Source organism: Aspergillus foveolatus, assembly GCF_047715535.1.
Source record: "Aspergillus foveolatus strain CBS 279.81 unplaced genomic scaffold BDW70scaffold_3, whole genome shotgun sequence".
In the NCBI taxonomy this organism is placed as follows: Eukaryota; Fungi; Ascomycota; class Eurotiomycetes; order Eurotiales; family Aspergillaceae; genus Aspergillus; species Aspergillus foveolatus.
In genome coordinates, this window is record NW_027396067.1 from 723,391 (window position 1) to 741,575 (window position 18,185).

At 51.0% G+C, this 18,185-nt stretch overlaps 7 protein-coding genes across 7 annotated transcripts; 2 read left to right on the forward strand and 5 right to left on the reverse strand.

Annotated features, from left to right (window-relative positions):
• Positions 1 to 377: 377 nt before the first annotated feature.
• On the reverse strand, positions 378 to 2,944 carry BDW70DRAFT_64635 (putative exonuclease). Its single transcript, XM_073744466.1, has 3 exons — positions 2,803 to 2,944; positions 2,597 to 2,744; positions 378 to 2,543 (listed from the first exon to the last, which is right to left on the reverse strand). The coding sequence occupies exons 1-3, from the start codon at positions 2,813 to 2,815 to the stop codon at positions 419 to 421; spliced, it is 2,286 nt and encodes a 761-aa protein (XP_073600304.1). The 5' UTR covers positions 2,816 to 2,944; the 3' UTR covers positions 378 to 418.
• Positions 2,945 to 3,136: 192 nt separating this feature from the next.
• Positions 3,137 to 4,092, forward strand: BDW70DRAFT_64630 (translation machinery-associated protein 16). The gene is made up of 3 exons (XM_073744465.1): positions 3,137 to 3,415; positions 3,474 to 3,558; positions 3,621 to 4,092. The coding sequence occupies exons 1-3, from the start codon at positions 3,247 to 3,249 to the stop codon at positions 3,901 to 3,903; spliced, it is 537 nt and encodes a 178-aa protein (XP_073600305.1). The 5' UTR covers positions 3,137 to 3,246; the 3' UTR covers positions 3,904 to 4,092.
• Positions 4,093 to 4,287: 195 nt separating this feature from the next.
• BDW70DRAFT_147162 (MAM33 family protein) lies at positions 4,288 to 5,544 on the forward strand (the record flags this gene model as incomplete). Its single annotated transcript, XM_073738675.1, has 5 exons — positions 4,288 to 4,483; positions 4,647 to 4,768; positions 4,823 to 4,881; positions 4,961 to 5,469; positions 5,519 to 5,544. 5 exons carry the CDS (start codon positions 4,288 to 4,290, stop codon positions 5,542 to 5,544), a joined length of 912 nt encoding a protein of 303 aa, XP_073600306.1.
• A 388-nt stretch (positions 5,545 to 5,932) lies between these two features.
• Positions 5,933 to 7,698, reverse strand: BDW70DRAFT_64666 (DNA primase subunit PRI1). Its single transcript, XM_073744467.1, has 3 exons — positions 7,425 to 7,698; positions 7,173 to 7,370; positions 5,933 to 7,116 (listed from the first exon to the last, which is right to left on the reverse strand). The coding sequence occupies exons 1-3, from the start codon at positions 7,655 to 7,657 to the stop codon at positions 5,982 to 5,984; spliced, it is 1,566 nt and encodes a 521-aa protein (XP_073600307.1). The 5' UTR covers positions 7,658 to 7,698; the 3' UTR covers positions 5,933 to 5,981.
• Positions 7,699 to 11,119: 3,421 nt separating this feature from the next.
• Positions 11,120 to 13,202, reverse strand: BDW70DRAFT_127843 (threonine synthase THR4). Its single transcript, XM_073735336.1, has 4 exons — positions 13,015 to 13,202; positions 12,546 to 12,947; positions 12,249 to 12,496; positions 11,120 to 12,198 (listed from the first exon to the last, which is right to left on the reverse strand). Exons 1-4 carry the CDS (start codon positions 13,066 to 13,068, stop codon positions 11,292 to 11,294), a joined length of 1,611 nt encoding a protein of 536 aa, XP_073600308.1. The 5' UTR covers positions 13,069 to 13,202; the 3' UTR covers positions 11,120 to 11,291.
• A 169-nt stretch (positions 13,203 to 13,371) lies between these two features.
• Positions 13,372 to 14,991, reverse strand: BDW70DRAFT_127844 (NAD(P)-dependent alcohol dehydrogenase). The gene is made up of 2 exons (XM_073735337.1): positions 13,823 to 14,991; positions 13,372 to 13,765 (listed from the first exon to the last, which is right to left on the reverse strand). Exons 1-2 carry the CDS (start codon positions 14,489 to 14,491, stop codon positions 13,469 to 13,471), a joined length of 966 nt encoding a protein of 321 aa, XP_073600309.1. The 5' UTR covers positions 14,492 to 14,991; the 3' UTR covers positions 13,372 to 13,468.
• A 111-nt stretch (positions 14,992 to 15,102) lies between these two features.
• BDW70DRAFT_127847 (putative AP-1 adaptor complex subunit beta) lies at positions 15,103 to 18,179 on the reverse strand. The gene is made up of 7 exons (XM_073735338.1): positions 17,820 to 18,179; positions 17,747 to 17,767; positions 17,543 to 17,674; positions 16,842 to 17,479; positions 16,220 to 16,788; positions 15,801 to 16,162; positions 15,103 to 15,747 (listed from the first exon to the last, which is right to left on the reverse strand). Exons 1-7 carry the CDS (start codon positions 17,894 to 17,896, stop codon positions 15,303 to 15,305), a joined length of 2,244 nt encoding a protein of 747 aa, XP_073600310.1. The 5' UTR covers positions 17,897 to 18,179; the 3' UTR covers positions 15,103 to 15,302.
• Between the last annotated feature and the right edge of the window lie 6 nt (positions 18,180 to 18,185).

Consider the following 18,185-nt stretch of genomic DNA (forward strand, 5'->3'; position numbering starts at 1 on the left):
TTTACGAGCCCCGGTTCCCCGGTAACCATATCCACCGCCTCCCTTAATGGTAAACATAGCAGATCGAGCCGCAGATCGAGCTAACTTAGATTAGCTTAGCGTCAGACCGCCCCCAGATTCCCAAGTTCCAACCCATAATTAGTGATTCAAGCCTAAAGTCGGAGAGTTTGTCGGATGCCTACGATCGTCGAAGAACGACGGTGAATACAGAGTATTGATTAGTATTTTCATTGCTCCAATGCAATGGCTTCGATACAAATTATGTACTCAATACAACGCCAAGAAGCAAACAACCATCCAGACACCAATCCGTTCACCAACCGATCGGCATATTGACCTCCTAAAGACTGTTAACCTCTTCCAAACTCCAAGACACCAATGCATGACCAGGTGCTATGATAAACCAATAGAATTTACATCATCTCGCCGTGAAGGAGAACCGTTTGAGATCCAAAGATGCCACTCGAGATCGACTAACACTGTCGTCGCCTGCATCGCAATCGTCTTCCTCCTCTTCACTGTCTGGGACTATGAGATCCTCGCTACCTTGTCCGGCGCGCAAAGTGATTGCAGGAGGACAGTCACCGGGGCTGACGCTGGTCCTGTCCTCAATCCTACTAGGGGATCTCCAAATCGTAGGAGAGGCCGGCATGTTGTTCAATGATCGTGATCGGGATAAAGCGTTCTGGCCCAACCGCTGTAATGGGGTTAGCCGCTTGGGCTGTGTAGGCGTCCAGGTTCTTTGGCGAACCGACTGGCTCAAAGCACTCCGTTCACGACTGTTCACAGCCGAGTGCTGTGGATCAGGCCGGGGTCCACTAGCATCAGTCTTGAAGGAATACTTCGAGAGTATCGAGGTCTGCCGCTTGATATGATGGTCCATCACCTGTGGAAAGACCTGAGGCTCTGATTGAGCGCTTATCTTTCTGGATGGCGTCCTGCTGTCAAGTGCAGCCTCGTGGGCCTGCTGCTTAGCATCGACTTGGGTGGCCTCGGTCTCGCTCCTGGTAGTAATCGAAACATCCGTTTTGGTTACTTCATCTTCATGTTTGCGGCTTTCACCAGAGTGACCTGCTGCTGAAACTTCCTCATTCGGCTTATTCGCGGCTTCGCTCGGATCAGGAATCTGTGACATAATATCTTCGGTCACATCGTCCGAAAAAACGTCTAAAGTAGACTTGCGCGCTTTCTTGCTTCGATTAAGCCTTTGGCCGCCGCTAGGGGTATCATCATTCGAGCTGGCCGCGAAGAAGCGGCTGCGGCAGTCTGGTGTACTAACAGCGCTCACTTCGTCTGTTTCTGAGCAGAGCCTCTGTCGTTTGCTAGGCTGCAGAGTTGTCAACTTCGAAGTGTGTGCTAGAAATAAAGACCGTTCAGCACTTCTCACGAGCGGACTCGAAAGACGATTAGACGAGTCATTTTCGGTGGTAGACCTAGCGACGGATGGGCGAGACGGAGCAAGGGAGGGCTCCCAGGAACTGTTGACATGACGATGAAGTAGTCGTTGCTGACTTGGCGATGGAGTGAGGCTATTTGGATCCAGCTCGGCAAGTGGAACGCGTTTCGGGGTAAAGAACGAGTTTATTGGCTTGGATGGTTTTATATCCGAGAACGAGCCAATGGTTTGTCTTCGGCTGAGGGACGGAATATGTTTGTTCTGTTCTACTGTGCTTGAGCCCAGTGGTTTTATCACCAACTGTAGTGGCTTTTTCGATGTTGGATCTAGGTCACCATTCGCGACTCCGACAGCGGTCTCGGGATCCATATCAGCTCCGATAAAAGGAAGCTCATCCAAGTTAACGCCATCGTCTGGCGATGTCAAGGGAACTAACTTGCCAGACTTTGGGCAAAATACTCTCTGATAGAGGAAAGTCAGTTCAGCCTGCATGAAGCTTTGAAGGTAGTCGGCTGGCACATTGTACGGGCCCTCGAATTGAAGCATCCTGAGCGCCTTCTCCACACTTTTGTACTTCCGAATGCTTCGGTATGCTGTCTTCAGTCCGACGCGAGCAATGTTAGGCAAGTAGTCGCAACCGCTCAGGATACACATTCGTCTGAAGTCGGCGTCCGTCCAACCCACAAAACTGACTTCTCGACAAGCCGTGAAATCAGCACGGTTGATTTCAATCAGTTCACCATGCTGGTCAAGCTTGGACAACAGTCGTTTGGCGCCGAACACAAGTAAGTCAGAGTCTTCCGATATAATGCCGTCAATAAAGCCGTGCTTTTCCAAATAAACAAGCTGTGCATCGGCCTCGTAAGGCGCTACCACGTATTGAATGTCCAGCTTTTTCAATTCCTCAATCAACTGACGCGCCATAAGCGGTGTTACATCCACAGCCTTCTGGAGCTCTTGATACGCTTCTGCCGTTCGTCCCTTGCGATAGAGTTCCATTCCTAGCATTTTGCTCTCATGACGCCTCTGCTGTCGGTCAAGCTCAGTACCGGACTTGCTTGGCAAGTTGTCCCCATCGAAGACAAGATACGGCTTGACTCCGAAGAAGAGGAGCATACGGACTCGGCTCAGGACGAAATCAATATGTCTTTTCAAGTTAGTAACGTACGAGCGTATATAGCGCGCTGTCCAGCAACTCACTTTGACGTCGGCCTATCCAGAACTAGGTCGACGGCGCAGGCCACCGTCCCACGATGTAACCACCCGTAAGCGTCCACTCCCAGGGTTTGTCCGCTGAACTTCTTCAAGTGGCATGGGTTCTGGATTGACTTGAGAAGGCCATGAAGTCCTAAGGAAGGTCTCAATATAAGCAGCACTCGACAGGCTAAGTACTGGTCATTATTTACCTTTAATACCCATCGTGGGCTCCCTGGAAGAACGAGATATGCCTCGTGTTTTTCAGGCTCAAGGGAGTCATCAGTGGGATACTCAGCGAGCGGGACAAAGTCAGGCTCGGGGCGAAGGACATAGAACTCCCGTGTGCTGAGTCGGCGCGGGAACGAAGCAGCCGCCCAGGTATCATAAGAAGGCGAACGAACCCCGGCAGCAAGGATGGAATGCTTGCAACCATCGACTTCCTCGTTCCTCCCAGAACGCGCCAGGAACGCGATGGCAGGCCATGGCTTTGATTGGTCGCTTTGTAGCGGCTCTAAGCTCCACCAGACTCACCGCTCCTGTATTTTGCCGGTTGAGAAAAAGAAAATTCCCAAGAGTTGGAGGGGAAGAAACTGAATACCCTTCTATCGGAAACCTGATTGTGGAACGATCGATATTCTCAGCTTATATTCATCATGCCCAAGTCTCTGGCAAAAGTGCAGAAGCACATCTCTAAGAAGCGTGGGGCGATCGAAGCTCTCCATGAAAACAGCAGAGACGCAAAGCTGCTGCGAAGGGCCGGTACGAGAGATGATCGAGTTGCCCGAGTCTCGGCTGCCATGGCGAGGGGGAGACAGTCTTATGGTAAGGGAACTGTTGGCCGTGCTTCCGTCTTACGCCGCTCACTGACATTTGACCTTAGTTGACCGCATTACCTATTTTCAAGAGTCCATCCCCGAGGGAACAGTATCTCTTTCAGACAATGACCTGCCCGATCTTGTCGCCAGGTACGTCAGACCAAGGCGCGATATCTTACATGTTGGTGACATACTGATGCCATGGCGTACAGATATATCAATCGCAGCGTGCCCGAGATTGAACAATTACAGAGTGAGCGGAGGAAAGGCCGGCCGCCTAGTAAGAGGGAAGAAGCACTCTTACAACGAACGGAGGCCGAGAACAAAGAGTTCAGGACAGGTTTTTGGATGCCGGACCTGACCGAGGAGGATGTAGTCAGAGCACTTATTCGGTGGAATGGGAATTGGTCTGGACTCAGTGCTATGAAATTCATTCGGTTAACAAAAGAGGGAGAGAAACAAACCTCAACATTCCCACCTAAAGGATTGTCATGATGTTGCGTTTCGCTTTTGCTTTTTCTTTTGCGAGTCACTTAAACGTTCCAGCATTTCATGGTATAATGGTGTTATGACATATGCATATTTTCGCTAGACCGTTTGACCCAAACTATAGTGACCTCTCATTACTAGACAGCACCGTGTGTAATGTATATTGCTGTCATTCATCTTGATGGATTATGTACCGGCCTCAGGTCGTGGTGCAAATTGCATTATAGTTAATGATGTACTCCGCAGAAGCTGAAGCTCTAAGTCTTGGCAGCGCCTATCCTCATTGGGAAATGTTAACATCATCCGACCCGAATCTTTTGCCTTCGATTCTTGTCTTCAAACCATCAACAATTTCCTCCCATCCCAACGTCTTTCTAAACTACATTCAAAATGCTCTCCCTACGCACACTTACTCGCACAGTGCCTCGCACTTTCTCGCGATCAATTGCTACCTCCTCCAGATCCGCCATTCTCCGCCCCATCTCAAACCTCCCCAAGACTAGCTTCATCCAGCCCTCATTGAAGCAGGCCATTAGACCATCCCAAGCCGCTTTTTCGACGTGCAAGGCATTCAGACAAGCTGAAGGTAAGCGGAATCTGAATAATTCAACCACTGACTGCATCGGAACCTACTTCGGGGTAACTTCTTCGTTATTCGACAGACTTTTGACCTTTGACTTCGAGCCATTTGAAGCCCAAAACGATTGTTTCAAGCGAATAATGCTAACAGACTCACCTTTCTTCTATAGGCGACGCTGAGCTTGCTGCCAAACTCGAGGACGAACTTAAGCACGAGAAGTCCTCCGGCCTTGAGGATTTGGAATCTTCTGTCCAGAACATCCAGTATGTTCTTCAGAATAACTCCTGGGAGGTATGTACGAAACATTTGCAATATGATGAGTTATGGAAGCTAATCGTATTGTAGGTCAAGGATGTCCCCGGAGAACAGGAAGTTGTTTTGACAAAGAAGTTCAATGATGAGGAGTAAGTGTCTCTTCTATAACTATCCATTCTCGACCCATGGTTATCAGCGTCCACGCGCTAACGTTTGGCTCCTTCATAGAATACGTCTTACATTCACTGTTGCGGATCTTCAGAACCTGAGCGAGCACGAGGATTTGGATGCTCTTGATGAGCTGGATTATCAGGGCCACCAGCCCGTGAACCAGGGCGGTGCTGGCGGCTTCGCCCAGCACCCCGAGGACAGCGTCTCTCCCGCTGACCGTGGTGAACAGGACCTGGAGCCTAGCTTCCCGGCTCGTGTCAATGTCACTATCGAAAAGCCCGGCAAGGGCGCCCTGCTCATCCAGACTGTTGCCCAGGACGGCTTGTTCCAGGTTGAGGAAGTTTCTTACTTCTCCAAGCCTGACTTGGCTCACGCTGCTACTGCTGAGAAGGATTGGGCCAGACAGAGTTTGTACGCCGGCCCTCCTTTTGAGAACCTGGATGAGGACTTGCAGACCTACCTCGAGCGATACCTTGAGGAGCGCGGCATCAATGCCGAGCTTGCCAACATGATTCCCGACTATATCCAGGTTAAGGAGCAGAAGGAATACGTCCGCTGGCTCGAGAGTAAGTAAACGAACCTGATTGATGGCTTTTCGCGTACTAACGTTCTCAGACGTCCGCAACTTCGTTGCCGCCTAAAGCAACGAATCAAGTATATCTAGCCTCCGTATACCTCCCAACTCATTGTCGTTCGCCCGGCAAACGTTCCGCTTTTGCCCTCATCTCTGTCTAGTTTTCTGGAAGTGATCAGGATGGACATGTATTAATATAGAAATGAATTAGGAATCTTATTGTAATCATGCCGAATATTATTGATTCTGACTGGCTTTCATCCTCTTGCTCGTTGAAGCCGGCAGTAAGTAATCGCACTGAATACGACATATTCATTTCTAAGGAACAACGGAAATTTTCAACATCAGCAATGCATTCAATTATAGTTATAGAGCTGTATCCAAAGCGCCATTCTCCAACCCAGTGACAAAAAATCCTGGCCAAATCCCGCTCAAGGAATACCCAGCTTATGACCCATCAATCATGTACATTAACCGAGAAAATCATATCAACATAATTCGGAATCAAAAGTCAATACTCTCAGATTTAACCCCTGGAGTAATATCCTCGTGACGCTCTCGCTTCCCGTTGCGCTCCTCCTTGTTAAGGCCCGCAATGAACGAACGGAAGTAGTCAATGTACGGTTTCAGGCTTGTCTTCTCATAGTCCTGTAATTTACGGGTGCCTCCAGCGTCAGAGGCGTTAGGAACGCTCCCTTCGCCTTCTGCAGTCTCCGCGGCGCCACTACTAGGATGGTCTGAGTCCCAGGAGTCTATCTCTGAGAGTAATTGAGAGACAGTAGGTACGGAGAGAGGATCGAACTTCTCGACATTACGAATGTCAATAGGGACACAAACTCGCCCGGTGCCCGGGTGAATGACGAACGGGCTCTTGAGCAAGTGGATCATCTTCTTGCTGACCTCGGAATCGAGACGCGGGTATGTGTACTCGAGAACGATGTCTTGTTTCGCTTCGCGTAGGGTAGCGGGGTTGAGAGTAGAGCTTTTACCGGCCTTTGCAAGAGCGTCAATGTCAGCCCACTTGTTTGTGCTTGAGCGGTCGGGTGCTGATTCCCATTTCCGGCGCAGGGAGTCATTGAGCCCCTTATCGGGGAGAAGGGAGAGAAGGCGTTGCTCCTGCTCTGGGCTGGCGAAGGTATCCTGGTCTACTAAGGTAGTTTGCGCGAAGTACGGCTTTAAGATCTCCAGACTGCGGGTCATGTGGGGGTGGAGCGGTCGTTTGAGATTGACGCGCTTGCCGCTGTTTGTGCCTCCCCTGACAAGGTCGAGGTACCCTGCGATGCCTCGGCGCCGGTCATCTGAGAGATTCCGTGCGCGAGGATCACAGACCCAAGCGTGAGCACCACGACGTCCTGAGTAAACCCATAGAATATGTTGGAAGCCGAAGTCTTGTCGTAGAGCCGTGTCGACGACCTTGATAGCCATTGTCACGAATGCCCAGCATTTCGCGCAAATGTTCGCCTTCGTACAGCAGGTACGGATGTCGTCATAATCTGTTAAATCGATATCAAAAACGAGTTCTTTGGCGAGGGGTTTTAGTTGTCCGCTGCCTAGTGTCTTTCTATCCCGCGGGTTCCTATTGTAGACGGGCCCGATTTCGAAACGGGAGGGGTTCATCTTAAGAATATCTCTGCGAAACCTACATTGCATACGTTAGAACTTCTATCCAAAGTAACTTCGTGCGCGCCAACCTACAGATCCGCGGTTGGGTACGACTGATATCGTAAATAAGCATCGTTTTGCAGTGTCAGAGCGAACTCTCGGTTCCCGAAATCAGGAGAAGGGACAATCCCATGGTTAAGCCACTGAAATAAGTAGCGGAAAGGGAACAGGCGTTGGTAAAATTGCAGCATGGTTTCCGTATCGACTTGGACAGGTACGGGCGCTGGTGCTCTATAAATGGCCTAGATTAGAGTTGTTCCCTTGTAAATGCTGGTGAGTGCTTACTCCGCACTTTCGACCTTGGTCTCAGCCGGCGCACTAGATGCGGGGAATTCGGTATCTTCGTCTTCGTCGTCATCGAAGATATCTTCGAGTTTCACTCCGGCTGTCGTCTTGCCGGCGCCAGCTTCATCCTTCTCGGCGCCGTTGGGAACATCTGTGGCTGGGGGGGCATCTGGAAGGGCCTCAACGTCATTGTGCGAAGTTGAAGAGCCTTCTGAAGCTACTGAGTGCGGCATCGTGGCGAAGCGGCGGCTCCAAATTCAAAATTGTTTCTCAAGTTGTTATCGCCCGCCAGGAAGCAATTAACGCGACCTCAACTCAAGACGCGCTCTCGCACGCGTTCCGGTCTTGGCCTCGAACCCTAAATTGGGCGCGGATTAACAATAATGCGCCTACTCAGTCTATTTTTACACGTGACTCCTCCCTGAGTCAGCCAATCACGGCTGCAAACGGCAATACCCTCAAGTTGGATTCTAATCTCTTCCATGCAACGACCCTATCCTTGGTCTCACCGTCTGGTTACTTCCGGTTCCTGCAGGAACATTGACTCAGCTCTTGATCGCCGTCTGCGGAACATTGGGCTCCGCAATGCTTGCTCCCTGTCTGTTGAATGACACCTACACTTGCCTTCATCGCATCATGTCCTGTCTGTATTCGTGCTGGCTATCCCACCGTCATCCTTTGGATTGGTTAATGTACCAATCGGTTCCATGATATTGTCCCATAGCGCCTGGCTGCGTGTCTTCAGCTGGAATAGCAAGCTAATCTTGGACACGGAGTTATGTCTTGGTGCCCCCAAGTCTGTGTATTGCAATGCAATCCTGGCGCATGATGTCTTCAGCTGAAGTTCAACCTCAGGTTCTTGAGCCCCCTAATATTCGTTAACTTGCATAACCCATTATCTCGTTCAAGCTGTTTATTTTGCTCATAGAACACTGACCCGAACGAGCTCCGTCACTTTCACTAGCGGGAGACGAGTGCATATCCTACGGTGTCCTTGGTTTTGCATCTCGTTGATGTTGCAGATGGTTTCTCTCTGGATGGTCCCACATTCCTTAGGGGAAGAAAGATTCTCCTCGATCTGGCTAGTAGCATGATGACCTGGGCGGACAGTGGCATATGACATAATGACCATCGAGGCAATGTCACCTACGAACTACCCTTCGGCCTGGATAACCGTCATCAGGACGTCCTTTGTTGCCTTGCTATTGATCGAGAACAGCGAGAGACAACCTTAGCTCAGCAACTTGTGATTTGCTTGATATGGCTATAAGCTCCAGGAACAGAATCACCCACACGAGGCTCCTTCAAGTCTTCTGAGGTGATTGATTGGATATTCTGATACCTTTGCTAGTTCATCGGATCCATGACGCCACCGTCTCTGGGCAGTGAATCACCCAATGCAGCACACTTGAGATTGAAGTGGATCTTGTGGAGCTTATTTTGTATCAGCACTGGACGAAGCTGTGGAATGTCACTCTCATTTCACGGCCCTGAATGAATGGAGATCCCAGGATCACTCCTTGTGCCTTTCCCAGTCAACCCGTATTCTGTGATCCATGGCACAGAGGGTTTCCTGAATCTCGCAGCCAACCAGACTTCGTTCTAATCCAGGAGGACATGTTCCTTTCCCTGAGCCGAAATTTCGAGACTGTCCTTCGCCATGAATACTACTGTCGTATCATGCTTTGATGACGACTAACAGACCAACCGGCCGATAGTCTTGCAAGGGGGACCTTACCCTGCCCTCACAGATATAAACTGAGATCTTTTCACCTGTTCAAATGGTTTTACCTACGCTAGATTGTCCCAAGGTCACTCGCTTCTACCTCACTCGTTTGTTCATCCTGGTTTTGCTTATTGATACTGGCTAGAACTCTTGTCTTAAGCATTCTCTAAGATGGTTAACAAGATTGTTGCCTTTCTGGCGCTGACTACCCCGGCATTTGCGGGAGTCGCCCATTGGAAAGAACCCCACTGGAAGGCGCCTCACGACAAGGAGCCTTATTCGGTAAGCTCAGGTGGCCAGCTTCGACCTGCCTAGAGATGTCAACTAAGATATTCTTTTCTAGTCCGTGGCAAACACTACCGTGCCTCACCAAATCACCAAGACCACCACCTACACGACCACCACATGCCCGGTCACCTCGACTGTCGTGACTTCCGGAACCAAGACCCTGACAGTCCCCATCACCTTGACCAACACTGTCACGGTTACCACGACCTACTGTGAGGATGAGACCAGGCCACCTGTCCACCCGACTGCGCCCACCACTGGGAAGCCTGCTCCTCCCGTTACTGGCAATCCGGGTCCGACTGGCAACCCGGCCCCAACTGGAAAGCCTGTTCCCACTGGCAAGCCCACTCCTATTCCCACTGGCAAACCTCGTCCTGTTCCAACAGGCCCCGTGAATAACGGCACCGCCTCGCCCAACCCTCCGTTCCAGAACAGCACTTCGCCGCCTCTCATTCCTACTACGAGACCCGTGCCCGTGCCTCCTGGCTCCTCCCCTGCTCCAGTCCCTGTCCCTGTTCCGGTTCCCAGCCCTGGTCAACCCGGCCAGCCTGGTACCCCAGCCGCCCCCGGAGAGTCCGCCACTCCCGGCATTCCTGGCCAGCCTGGTACCCCTGCTGCCCCTGGAGGATCTGGACACCCCGTCACTCCTGGTCAGCCTGGACAACCTGGTCAGCCTGGACAACCTGGTCAGCCTGGTCAACCTGGTCAGCCTGGACAACCTGGTCAGCCTGGTCAACCTGGTCAACCTGGTCAGCCTGGTCAGCCTGGACAACCTGGTCAGCCTGGTCAACCTGGTCAACCTGGTCAGCCTGGTCAGCCTGGACAACCCGGTCCGTCTGGTACCCCTGCTGCCCCTGGAGGATCTAGCAATCCCGTCATTCCTGGGAAGCCTGGTACCCCTGGTGCTTCCGGCGTTCCTAGTACTCCCAGTGCTCCTGGTGCTTCGGGCGTTCCTGGTACACCCAGTGCTCCTGGTGCTTCTGGTACTCCTGCTGTTCCCGGCGCTCCTCATGCTTCCAGTACTCCTGAAGCTCCCGCCCACCCTGGCAAGCCCGACCAACCCGGTAAGCCTGGCCATCCCGGCGAGGTTTCTCCTGAAGCTCCCCCAACCGGCGTCTCCCCCGCACGCCCAGATTTCACCGGTTCCGCCGATAACGTCCGCCCCGCCGCTGGTCTCCTTGTTGGCCTTATGGCGATCATGGCTCTCCTCTAGGCAACCACAACATCGGCAGAGTCGAATGGTATTTACTCTGTTGTCGGGGCTATGATACATGCCGTTATTTTGTCTGTTTTTGTTCTTTTCAAAAAGAGGTAATCTGGAGTTTCGGATTTTGTATCTTGTGTTGTCTCTGTTCCATTTCCTGTCCTGGTTCATTTCTTCATGAGGATGCTTGCCGGCCTGGTTGGTGCCTGTTCGGATCCATATTGCAGGCGTTCTAGTACTGGGAAAGGGCAGATGAGGTCCTATGCTCTTTTAAAATAGTAATAATAATAGTACTCTAGAGTTTAATATGAAGCTTGCACTTGCATTTATCTACCTTCTCATCTGAGCTTTTTAAGTTCGACACCCGAGGGAGTAGAGCTTGAGAGTTGAATCCACTTAATGTCTGTAATCCGAAGAAGTCGTAACTATACATCGCGTAGTTTGATATACTCTGTAGTCAGACAAGTCATGCCCTTCTGAGAAAAAAAAGCCAGTAGTTTCTATTTCTCTATTGTCTGAGTTCCATGAAAACGCTAAGTGAAGAGAAGAACTAAGAGAACCGTATCAAGCAGATGTAACTTTTGCTTGCCGAAATTCTGAAAGGTATATGTCTAATGATACTGGAAATATATGTACTAATGCATGTCCTCTACCGCTTTCCCTCAAGCTCCTGCTCAACCTCAGCCTTGACAATCTCACGGACACCTTCCCACCCGGCACCAGCACGAACAGGCGTAACTCTACTCTCACGCTGCTCGAGACCAATGAACTCCTGAGGCAGGACCTCGGTGAAGTCATAGCCGTCCTCGGCGCGAAGAGCGAGGTCTACAGCGCTAGCGAACTTGGCAGGATGGGCGGTGGAAAGAGAAATGTGTTTCGTGCCGGGGTTGCGCTGGATGGAGCGCAGTGAAGCCGCTACACCCACGGCGGAGTGGGGGTCGAGAATGTAGCCGCCAGTCTTGGAAGAGGTAGCACTGCCGGGAGTGAGTTTAGACGGGAAGGAGGAGTTGTAGGTTGAGCGGATTTGGGCGATGGTCTCGTCGTTGCTGACGCGCTCGCTTTCAAATTCGGTTTTGGCGGCCTCAATGACGGCGGGCGGGACGGTGAAGCCGCCTTCGGTCTTAAGTTGTGAGAGCCATTGGCTGACGTTTTCAGAGGCTTGCTTGCGGCGCTCTTCAATGGAGTCAGAGGAGGTGTTTGTTCGAAGGGCAAGAAACCAGAGGAGGCGCTCAAAGTTGCTGCTGACTAGGATATCCATGGCCGGGCTGTGTGTCTCCTTGACGCCGCTGCCCTCACCAGAATTTTTGGTGTATTGTCCGTTGGAGCGGAAAAAACGATCAAGAATGTCGTTCTCGTTTGTGGCGATGACGAGCTTCTCCGTGGGTAGACCCATCTGCTTGGCGAACCAACCGGCGAGAATGTCCCCGAAGTTGCCGGAGGGCACAACAAAGCGTACCTTAGAGTCATCGGAGCCGGTCTTCTTGAGAAGAGAGAAGTAGGAGTAGAAATAATAGGTCACCTGCGCCATGACACGCGACCAGTTGATACTGTTGACGCTTTGGGGCTATTAGCGAGGCATAAGAATGTCCAGGGAAGGAATACCTACGCGGCGAGGTTGTGGGTGGAGTTGATATCGGGATCGGCGAAAAGAGCCTTGACGATATCCTGGCAATCATCAAAAGATCCCTCAACAGTGAGGTTGTGTACGTTGGCGTCAAGGACGGTAGTCATCTGGGCCTGCTGGATGGGCGACACCTTTCCGGTAGGGAACATCATGAAGATAGAAACATCTTTCTTTCCTCGAACTCCGTAGATGGCTGCACTTCCGGTATCTCCTGATGTAGCGCCGACAATCTAATAAACGGTTAGCACTAACATATGAGACGGTGGAAGGTAATTATACAGTAAGATGGTGCCTGTCTTTGCCCTCCTTCCCCTTATTCTTGCGTGCGAGAAAGTATTCGAACAAGTTCCCGAGGAATTGAAGCGCAACATCCTTGAAAGCGAATGTAGGGCCGTGGAACAGCTCTAAAAGGTAGAGGTTCTGCTTCGGGTCAAGCTCGACAATGGGTGTACGCTCGGGGTGGCGGAAAGTCGAGTACGAGCGCTTAATGATATCCCTGAGATCTTCAGAAGGTATTTCGGAGGGTGAGATGTAAAGGGACATGATGTTGAATGCGAGTTCCTCAAAACTCAGATCGCGCCACTCCGTCTCCCATCCGGCGGGGAGGGAGGGGATCTCCTCGGGAATGAAGAGGCCGCCATCTGAGCCTAGTCCTTTGAGGACGGCTTCCTCGAAGCCGAACTGTACGTAGGAAGGAGAAGTCAGCCAAATCTTTACTTTGCCTAGTCAGAAAGAAGGCCCAACATACTCCGTAGGAACCACCCCGCGTACTGAGGTACTTTTGGGACAGCGTATGCGACATGGTCAATTGAGGTAGGCAAAGAACGGCTATACCGTGTATAAGGAGCAAGTATTTAGATATCGATGATACTCTTGTTCTAATTTCACGGCCAGTCAAAAGAAAGAAGTATGCACTTTAATTGAGCAGCAGTGAGTCAAGTTCTTGCCTCTATCCAAAAAGAATAATCGCGGGGTGTGCCGTACTGGGAATAGCGCTTCCGACAGCGGCGATACGAATCACGTGCTAAAACAGTTGGCCGGAGTTCGTCCAATTCTCCGCTTGGCTTCTCCACGTGGTATGGTATTCCGAGACGGAATTCGTCACGGGACGTACATACCCAGCCTCGTCTTCATCACTCGTTCATTTCTCAAATGTTTTCTATATTGCTTAAATCATCAAGGGAAAGCCGTGGTGCTTCTCTCTAATGCTCCTCATTGACCAGCACGTAACGGTATCGAGCCTTGCCTTCGTGCATATCAACAATCGCCTTGTTGGCGTTCTTCATCGGGACCGTCTCGATCCATGGCTTGATGCCTTTCTCCGCAACTAAGGCAAACATTTCCCTGATTTCATTGGGGCTTCCAACGAGAGAGCTTTCCATCTTAAGGCGGCGCCTTAAGTTTGCCACAGGTGCATTGAGCACGCCGTCTTCTGGTAGTCCAACTTGAACGAAGCTGCCGTTCGTTGCAAGCAGGCCCACGTATTCGGCCAAGGGCATCTTGTTTAAAGTCAATGTCTCCACACAGGAACTAGCATCATTCTGATGGGTGCATACCTTAGTCGAGGACACAGTGCATACAATCAAGTCCAAAGAACGAGCGTATTTGGTAGCCCAGTCCGGCTCATCATCGGTAGCGATATACTGATCAGCGCCCATCTTCAGTGCATCCTCACTCTTGCTGTTCTTACGTGAGATAGCGACAACCTTATCAGCGCCCAGAGCCTTGGCAAAAAGCACACCGAAGTGCCCAAGACCTCCAACGCCGATAATACCAACACGCTTCCCAGGCCCGCAGTTGTTATGCTTCAATGGGCTATAGAGCGTGACACCACCACAAAGCATTGGAGCGGCCTCAGCGGAGGGAACGGCATCCGGGATCTTGACCACAAAGTGAGAAGGACAGCGGTTGTACAGGGCATATCCACCATAGGATTTCCCCCCATTGAAATGGACGCTGTTGTAGGTAGAGACAAACTTGTGCGAGCAGTAGTTCTCCCACCCCATTGCACACTCGGGGCAGTCGCCGAATCGGCCCACACAGGCGTCGCTCTGCGCACCGACACCAACGCGGTCTCCTACTTTGATGCCCCCGACGGCCTTGGATCCAACACGGACGGCAGTACCAACAATCTCGTGACCTACACAGCACGGATAAAGAGCGGGCCTCTGTGAGAACAAGTTAGTAGTGGGCTCTTGAATATATTGCCCTCCTGTCTGCATCATCCGCTACCCGCCCTTGAAAATGCCTACTCGGTAATAGGAACTTGAGTCAACTCACCCAACCACTTCGAAGGGTATGTAAATCAGACCCGCAGATACCGCAATGCGTGATCTTGATATCGACATCTGTTTCCTCCCACTCCTTGGGCTCAAACTCCTGCCAGACCATGTTGCCATCGGCGGCATTCTTGTCCAGGCCCATCCACCCTTCGAATTTGTAGTCCTGCTGCGCCATGGTGAAAATTGGTAGTTGGGAATATGGTCCTGAAAGTAGGAGTGCACTTGTGAAGTTAATTAGGAGGCAGATTGGGTTCTGAGCTTAGGCAATCTATTTATCTGGTCCACGCCTTCTCAACTCGGCATTGGGTTTGCCGTCCACTCAGGTCCCACAGTTACGGGTCGGGAATCGGGAGGAATCTCAGAAACGTAAAGAAGGGAATATTGGATTAATAATATAGTACATTTGGAGATGGGTTGAATATCGAAACCTAGGGCAAGAAAAGTGGGCAGTAATTGTAGATGATTTTGGCTTGGGATCATGCTCTAAGTAATTTGAACATTAGAATGTTCTTGAGTAACAAGTCTAATTTTTCATTGGCGGCTTTAGACACCACAGGAAGTCATGCTCAGATAGAATGCGATATACAGAGGAAGATACATGGAAGAAGATATAATAGTGCCACCGATTGAACGTACAATCTAATGGTGGAAATTAACGGAGGATTCTGGGTCAACCAGGTACTTGCTGACACCGTTTCAGCCAGAGTAGGAGCTTCTATCCCCGGAAAACAAGAACGCTCAAATTTTCACCCGTTTAGAACAATGATAAGATGTCCTCATTAGTTTTCTTCGGCTGGCTGGACTGTGATGCAGGTGGCGGTGAAGACATGTTGCCGGTGAGATCCAAACCAGAAAAGCCATTGAGAAGGTCAGCGCCTGCACCACCAGTGGGAGGCGCACCTGCGCCTGTAGAGGACTGGACATTGTCCCCAAAAACACCAAGGAGGTCATCCAGGTTATTGCTCCCTGAAGGTGCACCACTTGCAGGAGAGTCAACACGGACGGGGGTGCCAGCTAAACCATCCAGACCAGACACACCACCACCTGGTTCCTTGTGAGCAGATGCAGGCGCAGTGCCATCGAAATCGATATCCAGAAGGTTCTCCACATTATTCTGCTGCTGCGGAGCGGCCGTGCCATCAACTGCCGCCGCCGCGGCAGCAGCCAGCGGGTTTTCGCGCGCATTCTGGAGTTGTTCCCTAGATAAGTGCATTAGCATACACACTACATTGAGAGGCTTATGTAGACGTACTCAATGGCAGCCTTCTGAACAGCGTCCGCACCAAAACGGCCCTGGCCAACGAACTGCTCTGGAGGCATGTGGTAAACAGAAGCCAACGTGGAAAGTTCAGTAAGAAGTTGCTCGAGAAGAGCAGGAGGAAGGGAATGGATAGTGGTAACAATTGGAGGCTTCTTGGAGAGCACAATGTTCCTAGCAGCATCTGGATCACTGGTATTCGATAATAAGCGCCAGTAGACATAGGCTCGGTCGCGGACATCGGGGTTGTCGTTCTCCGCCGTTGCCGCCTGAAGAACTTTCTGCACTAGCCCTTGAGCCTTATCAGGGCGTTTCAGGAACAGCTTCACGACAGCTGTCAGGATTTGCAGCTGAGTCTGTCATTGTCCGTTAATATGACTGCTCGGCTTGCGCATAATATGGATTGAACAAACCTGAGAAAATTCCTCATTGAAACCTTCGACGAATCCCGCCAAGATATCGCCTGCATTGCTGATTTTTTCAGCATACTCCCCAACAATCCAGATGAGAGCGGCCCGGGCATTCGGCTCATCTAATTCATCGATGCACTTGCAAAGCGTTGGAATGATTCCTTCGTAGCCGGGGTATTTACGGAAGATATCCTTGATCACCACAATGGCTTCCTGTACCACGTAGTTGACCTTGGTGTTGATCAGATCGAGCAAAGTATTGACACACTTCTCACAAGCGCTTTCGATCTTGATTGCAACCTGGCCAATCGCCTTGACCGCGCGGCGGACGAAATCCATGTCTACCTCCAGGGCGTACTCCCTCAGTTCTGCTAGTAGCTGGTCGAAGTTTCGGTCGTTGGCTATCCGCACCATGATTTCGAGCTTTTGAAACTTGACATAAGGTGGGTCGTTGTACTTGCAGAAGAAAACGCGGAGCTCTTTGTTAAGGATGTCCGGTTGCTTTTGGAGCAAGAGATCGATATTGCGTAAGGCGACATATTGCACTTCGGGAGCAGATGATACTAAGGTCACTGAAACATTCATTAGCGGTTCAATATCAAACACCAGTAAATACTTGGAATACCTAGCGGAGGGGCCATCTTCTTGAGGTAATTCTTCGAAAGCTCCGCATTGACCATTTTCATGTGCAAGAAGACTGTTTTGACTGCAGCGAGAACCACACTAGGGTTTGCGTGCTGGAACTGGGGTGCAACTCGCTCGCAAATCTGCTCTGCTTCGTTTACGGCGCTGGTTCTGTACTCAGACAGCGTCGTGAGGATTGTGACTCGACCCCACTCAGTGCACTCGTTCAACGCCATCAGGAGCTTCCGTAGAGTGTTTGGGGTTACTTGAAGGGCCTGAGTCTCCGGTGCAGCATGATGAATTTCAGAAAGAGCCGTTACCGAGTTGGCCACAACCATTGGGTTCGGGTCGCCGATCATCTCTTGAAGCATTTCAAGGAATCCATTCTCCAAGCACATGGCTGGTCCCAAGTCGAACAGCTTGGCAACACAAATAGCAGCGGTCTTTCGTACGTACGGCGACTCGTCCCGCAGCGTCTTTCGAAGTGGCTCTTCCATGTAATCAATCATCTTATCCACTCGGATACACCCCATTGTCCGGATGGCGAGCGCCCTAATGAGCGGATTCGGGTCCTCGGAGTCTTGCACGAAGGTGTTTACGGCAAGGATACAGAGGTCAGGATGTGATTTGGCGTAATTCCTGTCTCGCGGGAACCGGGTATTAGTCGGCAGTCGTGCGGATTGGCAAAGTTTGATTCCTCACATCAGATAAAGGTATACCAGCTTCTTCTGCTCCAAGTCGGAGGTCGCAATGTTCTTGAGGACGTCGGGGAAAAGAGCGGATACATCCTTTCCTAAAGTCATGGCCATGATCGTCTTCTGAATCGCCTCCTTTCTGCAACGATAATCAGAATCTATTCGGAAGCCGAAAGGAACTGGGCGTCAATCGAATGAACGTGAGACATACCTCTCGTAGGCGTACTGTGAGCTATTGAGTTATTAGTATTGACTAAAGCCAGACTGCAGAGGGGAATTCATACACAAGACCGGCTCGCAACTCGAACGTCTCTCCTTTTCTGGGCACCGCAAAGGCGCCGCGAATTCTGTTCATCGCCATGGCCGAGGACGGGCTTCAGCGACGACAAAGTCGCGCCTCCGCAAATTCAATGCAGACTGAGGTAAAGAGGCAAAGTCGTAGTGCTGCCAACCACTGCGGGGGAGTTGGGCAACGGGGAAGTTCGCTTCAGAGATATGTGGACTGCCAGGAGCGAGCTGCGAGGGGACGGTACTGAGCAGTAAGGGCGCGTAGTTAATTATTCTGTCATTATATCCCCGATATAGGGTATAAAAGGAAGAAGGAACGACAACAGGGGTGAGAAGAGTCGAGAGATGGAGCTGGGGGTGAT